Source organism: Misgurnus anguillicaudatus, chromosome 16 (genome assembly GCF_027580225.2).
Source record: "Misgurnus anguillicaudatus chromosome 16, ASM2758022v2, whole genome shotgun sequence".
Lineage (NCBI taxonomy): Eukaryota > Metazoa > Chordata > Actinopteri > Cypriniformes > Cobitidae > Misgurnus > Misgurnus anguillicaudatus.
The window spans coordinates 9,043,345-9,052,086 of NC_073352.2; the positions used below are offsets into that span (position 1 = coordinate 9,043,345).

The 8,742-nt window shown below is 41.3% G+C and overlaps 1 protein-coding gene across 1 annotated transcript; it reads left to right on the forward strand.

Annotated features, from left to right (window-relative positions):
• The first annotated feature begins 1,792 nt into the window (after positions 1-1,792).
• On the forward strand, positions 1,793-8,322 carry slitrk2 (SLIT and NTRK-like family, member 2). The gene has a single exon (XM_055178759.2). The coding sequence runs from the start codon at positions 2,298-2,300 to the stop codon at positions 4,854-4,856; it is 2,559 nt and encodes an 852-aa protein (XP_055034734.2). The 5' UTR covers positions 1,793-2,297; the 3' UTR covers positions 4,857-8,322.
• Positions 8,323-8,742: the final 420 nt, after the last annotated feature.

Below are 8,742 nucleotides of genomic sequence, written 5' to 3' on the forward strand. Positions count from 1 at the left end.
TCATTAAGAGGTTAAATGAATGATTAGGAACATAAGTGAAAATATTATCTCTTTAGCTGCTTAAATATCTTGATTGATGATACTCGATTAGTGGAACAATCGTGACATGGTGATAGATGAATGAAATATAATATGAGTCATGGTTTAATAACTCTACCATCACCACATTATGTCTATCTCTATGATTTTCTGGTGCTTAGATATGGTTGACACTTTGAGTGGTCTTTTTTTGGTTGCTAGGGCATTGATGGTTGCTAGGGGGGTTTTAGCCCATCAGTAGGCAAATATGGTGATGTTCTAGGTCATTTCTACCCTGTTAGAAAAAAAGCTGTCACTGGGGCAGTACCATTTAAAAAGTTCCTAATTTGAAGGTACATATACAGTATGTATACATTTGGTACCAGTATGCACCACTGAGATATTAATATAATTGAGGTACTAATAAGCACACTTTGGTACCAATATGTTTCCTAATATGAACTCTTTAGATGCAAAGTTGTACTATTTGAAAGCATAAATATTTTAAGAAAGGTCAATTTAAAGATGTCATGGTTATATTTTTGCAGAATGTTCTTTAGGATGATTTTACAAATCACAAAAAAAGTGAGTTTTGGGTTTTCACAGATTTAATCAGATATATTGCTTTAGGTCTGACAAGACGAAGGTCAGGTCCCAATGTCACACCTCTGCTTAAGCTAATGGTGCAGATCAGGATGCTAAAACAAACCAGAGCCACGCTGTTCACACATATTAGTAAAATCATTAAACTAATGGGTTATTTATAGGTGTCTTTACAATTTATGCTGGAATAAGAGAATGTAATTAAACATCAAAAAAGTAATGCTCATAATTATGTCAGCTATTTTTGATAAAACTTAAGTGAGGATGGCCAAATAGCCCTGGGCATACTGTGCACCTGTTTCTTGGCTATCATGATTGTTATTGCAAGCCTGCTGCATGCAAATCAATAATGTATGACAGCTTATACCTTGTGCCTGAAGGTGTTTCGTAATTGCACCTTAAGTTGGATCTTAAAAACAACATGAATCATGAAATCAGCCGCAAAGTTTGCATTTTCAAGCAGAAACCAGTTAATAAAATACGTAATTAGGAAGAATAAGCAAAAACAGTATGTTTACAGGTGCTGATCTTTTCATCTGTTTGTGTATAAGTTTATATTCGTGCTTAAAGGGCACATTTAAACGCACACCAATGGTGACGCGTTACACTCCATTACTGTATAATGCCAAGATAGAAATTTTCAGCATGCATACGTCAAAATTAAACACATTTGATATATATTTTGGGAGCTACTTGCGCCTCCTAGTGGCGTCACGTGGAACAACAAACTTTTTAAGAAATGCCATTAAAACTCAAAGCCAGACTGAGACAAATTTATAGCAATCAGTTTTACTGTTTATAATGTATTATTGCTTAATGTTTTATTGTATAATATCTAGTAATTAAATTTCAAAGCATTCTGAACGAAAAAGCATTCTGAAGAAAAGCAAAAACATGTTAAAGGTATGAAAACAATCTATATATAATAAAAAAATGTATGTAACCATATATACAGGTAAGGTTTAGAATGTACCAACAACTTAAATCTGCTTTGAGAAATTTAAAACATTAGCAATCATAATAAAATCTGCATTATTATAATATGTTATTATTGCAAACATATATTTTTCCAGAATAGAAAACGCACACTTATACTTAGTTCTCATGAGTGGTGACGTATGAATTCCACGCAGAGCTCAAACACACGCGCGCAGACACACACACACACACACACACATTCCTGGTGGGAGTGAGCGAGCGAGCACACGCGCAGTCCATCTCTCCTCACTCCGAAGCTCGCTCGCCTCGCTCTCAGTTATCCCACGCATCACGCACCGTCAAGTTGACTGTCGCCATGCGGGATCACAGGCGTGAAGCTGCTTTCATGTGATCATCTCTCCGGCTGCAGGTGAGAAAGAGCTGAGTGCGTGCCGCGCTGCCCAGAACTGTGGTGCCACGGATGCGCTTTACGCTGCTGCATGAATGCTTGGTCATAACCCCTGGATTTCAGCATCATTGCAAAGGACGGCGATGCGTTTGGTCCAGCAGCGGTCTCGGTGCGCTCGGTGATGGATGTCTTGTATATTTTTCCTCTTGGGAATTAAGGAAGGTTAATGGAGAGCCGTGCGCTTCCGTGCGCCTTTTGAACAAATTGCGTCTTCTTCTTTCGGGCTTGTGCATGCCTGCGTTGAGATTTGCACATTAATGCTGGGTCATTCGGCATTACTGATGTAAAAATGCTGAACAACATTCTGCTACTGAGTGTTTTAACGGTCACCAGTCTCCCATCAAAGACAGAGAGCCGCAAAACTTCCAAAGACATCTGCAAGAACCGGTGCTCGTGCGAGGAGAAGGAGAACGCATTAAACATCAACTGTGAAAACAAGGGTTTCACCACGGTCAGTCTGTTTCAGCCTCCGCAAAACAAAATCAGCCAACTCTTTCTGAATGGAAACTTTCTCACCAAGCTCAGCCCAAACGAATTCTTCAATTATGGTAATGTAACATCTCTGCATTTGGGTAATAATGGCTTGCAGGAAATCAAACCGGGGGCGTTCAATGGGTTAAAAAACTTAAAACGTCTCCATCTTAATAACAATAACTTAGAAATCATTAGAGAGGACACTTTTTCTGGTCTGGAAAGTTTGGAGTATTTGCAGGCTGATTACAATTATATTAGTGCCATTGAAGCAGGTGCGTTTAATAAACTGAATAAACTCAAAGTGCTTATACTCAACGACAACCTTTTGCTCTCTTTGCCTAATAACATATTCCGCTTTGTCATGTTGACGCATTTGGATTTACGGGGAAATCGACTGAAAACGCTGCCGTTTGCTGGTGTCCTGGAGCACATAGGTGGAATAATGGAAATCCAGCTGGAGGAGAATCCATGGAATTGCACTTGCGATTTGATACCTCTGAAAGCCTGGCTGGATACAATTTCGGTCTACGTGGGGGATATCGTTTGCGAGACGCCTTTCAGACTGCACGGCAAAGACGTCACGCAGTTGATAAAGCAAGACCTTTGCCCTAGACGCAATCCTGGAGACGCGAGTCACCGCGCAATGCAGCCGCCGTCTGACTCGCAATACCAGGCTCCATCTCCGACCCTTCGGGCCCGGGTGACGCCGACCAGAGCCCCAAAAGCTTCCCGCCCCCCCAAAATGAGATACCGTCCCACACCGCGCGTCACGTCCAGCAGAGACAAACACGTATTCGGGCCTATCATGGTGTACCAGACACGGTCGCCGGTTCCAATTACGTGTCCGAGCGTTTGCGTGTGTACATCACAAAATCCAGACAGCGGATTAAACATCAATTGCCAGGAACGCAAACTTCAGAACATCTCTGAACTTCAACCCAAACCATCATATCCAAAGAAACTGCATTTAACTGGTAACTATTTGCAAACCATATACAGGACGGACCTGACGGAGTACAGCACCCTCGAGCTTCTGCACTTGGGAAATAACAGAATAGCAATCATTCAGGACGGAGCATTTGAGAATCTGACGAGCCTGCGAAGGCTCTACCTGAATGGCAACTACATTGAAAGCCTGTCTCAGTCTTTATTCGCTGGAATGCAAAGTTTGCAATATCTCTACTTGGAATATAACATCATCAAAGAGATATTACCCCTTACATTCAACTCGCTGCACAACCTGCAGCTTTTGTTTCTTAATAATAACCTCCTGAGATCACTTCCCGACAATGTGTTCGGAGGAACCATGCTGACAAGGCTTAATCTCAGAAACAATCATTTCTCACATCTCCCAGTGCGCGGGGTGCTCGACCAACTCTCCGCCTTCATACAAATAGATCTCCAGGAGAACCCGTGGGACTGCACGTGCGATATCGTGGAGCTGAAGAACTGGATGGAGCTGTCCAGCACCAGCGTCGTTGTGAACGAGATCACGTGCGACTCGCCATCCAAGCACGCAGGCAGGCTTTTGCGCTCCCTTCGCAACGACGCCATCTGCTCGGAACCGGAGGAGGTTCCTGTGACCAAAGCTCCCACCGTGGTGAGCTCGAGCACCGAAGCGACCCCTTTTCCTACCGTAACCCCCACGGACAGAGTGCCCGAGATGCCCCCGGAGGTGCCGCTGTCCGTTCTCATCTTGGGCCTGCTCGTTGTGTTCATCCTCTCCGTGTGCTTCGGGGCGGGTTTGTTCGTGTTCGTCCTCAAACGTCGCAAGGGGGTCGAGAGCGTCCCCTCGGGTGCCAATAACCATTTGGACTTGAACTCTTTCCAAGTACAGTACGGCTCTTACAACCCAGACGCCGGCGCGGATAAAACCGATAATCACGTGTATAACTATATCCCTCCGCCTGTGGGTCAGATGTGCCAAAATCCCATTTACATGCAGAAGGAAAGCGAGCAGGTGGCTTATTACCGGAACCTGAAGAAGGAGCTGAGCTTCGGCACACTTGACCCCAAAAAGGACGAACTTAATCGTAGCCCGGCTTACACTATAAGCACAGTGGAGTTCATTGATAAGCAGCCGTGCGCCAAGCGCGAACCGGAGCTGCTTTACCAGAACCTTGTGGAAAGGGCAAAGGATCTGCCCCAGTCAGGGCCGCTAAGCTATAACTTTTGCACTTTACCCAAAAAATCCTTCATTGCACCATACGAGACCACCCGACGGCATAACCAGGATCGATTAAACAAAACCGTGCTCTACGGGACCCCGAGAAAATATGCCGCACAGTCCAAAAACGAGCTGTCCAACAAGCTTAAAACCGAGCCGGACTACCTCGAAGTTCTGGAGAAACAAACTGCGATGAGTCAGTTGTAATATGGAGTCCACGTAGGCCTGTGTCATGTGTATTAAAACCACATAAGACGATATAAAACATCACAAACCCAAGCCTTCCGTCTTCTTTTAGAGGCTGTCTACATCGCCGCAATTTAAAGATATATTATTTTCTCTAAGGTTTAAATTATTTCTTCTACTTGAAACGTCAAGACTGTAGCAGTTGTCGCAAGAATATGTATAGCTTACAGCTTCATGCTTTGTTTTTGTAATATGAAATCTATTTTCTCTCAGATGACAGGGTTGTTGAAATGACATTCCTGTAGATTATCTCGGATGGTGAGTGCAACACAAGTTCCTGGTTCCAGAAGTGCCTTTTGCACTTAAAAGTATTTTATCTCTGCTTTCTGCTAATCGACTTTTTATAAGTGCTGTATTTTAAGACTCTTATGTAAAATAGGATTATTTGTCCATTGCATTAAACTGAAGAAAGGTTAAATGGCACTCCGTTGTTGGGTAAAATATTATTTCATCGCTGCAGCACGAAAATCAGCTAGCTCAAAATAGTTTCAGTCAAAACTGATTTGTTTAAAATGAAGAACGCAGATGCTCGGTGATGGATGTGGTTTGAACAGTTTAATGCGGCACGTCTGAGCACCGTTAATGGCACGTGCAGTGTGTGTGTGTATGCGTGCGTGCGTGTGTTTGTCTTTTTTTAGGCCAGCTGACAATTTATACTAAATTAGTTTATACTTGATTGCACATAAAGGTAGAGAAACTTGAAAAATGCAGTGTGTGAAGACAATTGCTGCAGAAATAGTTAATATTTTCATACATATGTATTTTGTCAGATTTTTCTTAACGACGTGACGCAATGGCTTGGTTACTGAGTGTCTGATATGCGTTACTCTTAAATGTTTGTTTATTCATCTGTTTAATTGACATCAGTTTGCACTTTACTATTAGAAACCTCGGTTGCTGTCCATGGTGCTAGTGTTTACATTGGTTGATAGCGCAATGCTGAGGTCTCAGTGCTGAATATCACTTATTTGTATATCCCTTATGTAAATTACTTTAATTATTTGATCGATGATACATTGATGTTATATTCCCTAAATAAGACGAACATTATTAGTTTGTACCATTATGTTTTGTTGATTTTAAGTTATTTTCCTTTTAAGTTTACATTTATATATATTTTAAAGGGCCATATGCTGTTATTGCAAATCTCTACAAAAAAAAAAAAACAATTTTTCTTTATTTTGTTATATTTCATTCATAATTAATTACCTTGCTAAAATGTTTGCAAGTGATCTGAGCATCTTGAGTTTAAACGAGGCAAATATTTCCGCTATGGGAAGAAATGAGCAGCGCTTGATGTGAGAGAATGTTTTTCATCCAGTTTTAAATGGAGTACAATGAGCCTCTGTGTGGCTGTTTCCTGGTGTGGCTGAGAATGGCCGTGCCGCACATGCTCTGCACATCAATGAGCGGCCTGACCAGCAAAACGCTTGCTGTTCTAGATGGAGACGTCATGCCTCGGTTTGAACTAAATTGTTGAGCTCTAATCGGTTTATGCAAAGCTAGCGAGGAGGTTTCACTGATGCAGATTCAAATTACAAATACAGTTGGTTCCAGTTTACTTTGTGTGTCTTTCTCATTTTGCGTGAATGTGCATAGAAGCATATCATATATTCATTACAGATGCAGTTGGATTGGGTGATTATGCGTATGTATTCGAAAATATTTTTTATAAGTATGAGAAGTGTGTAGTCCATCATTACAACAACCATATAATATTTTAGAGAGGTAAGTTCCTGCTGTGTGGATAGTGGGATAGTGAACTACTGTAGGTTTATTGAAGAGAGAGCTTTGGAGACCCGGAGCCCCAGCAGTGCTGCAGCACTTTTACGCCAGTAGCGATGAATTATGTCAAGAGGGTCGAATGTAGTTGGCTCCAGATTCAAATCAATGGAAGTGATCCGAGAGGCTTGCTGCTGGGGGCTTGTCCTCAAACTTTCCTGGCTCGCTTTAGCTATGCTTGTGGGCAGCTTCCAACTTTTCCCATATAAATCATTATCTCTGCTTTTTATTCATCTCTGGTTTGCAGGCATGTGACTACCAGGAAGAGCAAGTATTTTTTTGTGGCTCTGAACTGTGATGTATTCATGACGGGCGTAACTTTGATTTACTGAGTCAGTATGTAGATCTCTTGAGTAACTGCGGAGCCCGAAGGCAAATTCTTTGCAAGGCAATGACGTCTGAACTGTACAGTAATGTTGCGGCAAAGAACTGAATATTGAGCATTTTGATGGACTTGTTCTCATTTTTATGTGCATTATATTATATTGCAGACCAATATCATTTTTAAGACCTTAAAAATCAATGGGCCTATCAGTCAGTTTTAACCTTATTCGTGTTTTATATGAAGTATTAGTTGATTATTTTTAGTAACAAAGCATGACTTTGTATTCCAAATTTTCCTAAACCATTATGGCAACACATATTAAGTCCTAAAGTTATCTATGGATGAATAATTAGATCTACAGAGCTCCTGCACAGCAGCACCTCTGCAACAAACTCTTGCACTAATAAGTAAAGAAAGTAATTGGAGCCTGTTAAAGTTACATTAGCACATACAGTATATGGATATCAGTGATTCAGTTTATGGATCCAGTTAAAAACACATGCTGCGTGAGGAAAACAGCTTGAAAATAGCCATCGAGGGACCACTCAAGACCACTCGCAGGGATCTTGAGAGCTCCAATCAAACAAAGTGATAGTAGAGCATGCAGTGATATCAGAGGAGCACCACTGTGTGCCAAAACCTATAGACCAATGATTTTACTGAACATTCACTACCTGGCTAAACGTGTTTGAAACAAATTAATAGTTCAAAATTACACTTCTGACTATATGCACTGATGTATTGGCCTATAATCAGTATTGCATATATTTATAAAGCAATATTTCTGACAATCGGATATAGCGAATTGTTTTAAAACAGCAGCTGATTGGGGGAGATTATAATCTCAGAATTAAAGGGGTATGCATCAAAACTCATGCTGCGTGATTATTTTGAATTGGGAGATAATAACAACTAGGGCTGGGACAATACGTTGCGATACACAACTAAAATGCTGATATCTGATATCGCAAAGGTGATATTATGCATAACTCTTTCATGTACTATGGCCCTCTGATCAGTAGTAAATCCTTATCAATCTCTAATCACTGTAAGTTTGAGTCATTTATATCATGCTTTTGAAAAAGCAACACTCATCAAACATAATGATTATACATATTCTGTTTTATCATGAAAATACCTAAAAAGGTTTGATTAACATATAAATATGATTATAGGCATTTCGTAGAGCTGCGTGTGTAAATGGTTCTTCTTCTGCGGTGCATATTGAGTTGCACAAGAGCGCCCTCTGGCTTTTGGATGTACCAGCATTTTACCGTAATCATTAAAGGCGGGGTGCATGATCTCTGAAAGCCAATGTTGATCACCTAAACCAGTGTTTCCAAATCCTGGTCCTTGGGCACCCCCTCCCAGAAAGTTTTAGATGTCTCCTTATTTAAAACACCTGATTCGACTCATCAGCCTCCTTCCAAAATGGTAAAGATGTGTCCCTAACAAGCTGATGAGTTAAATCAGGTGTGTTAAATAAGGAGACATCTAAAACTTTCTGGGAGGGGGTGCCCGAGGACCAGGGTTGGGAAACACTGACCTAAACAATCACGCCCCTACCCCAATAGAATCTGGACCTTCTTTTGAAAGACCCACCCCACACATATGCAACCCAGGCAACGATGTTGTTTAGTAGACACGCCCCTTACTGCTGATTGGCAACAAGTGTGTTTTGGTAATCGGCCCGACTCCCTTTTCAGCCCAGTCACACGAAATTATGTACCTGTGGTCACA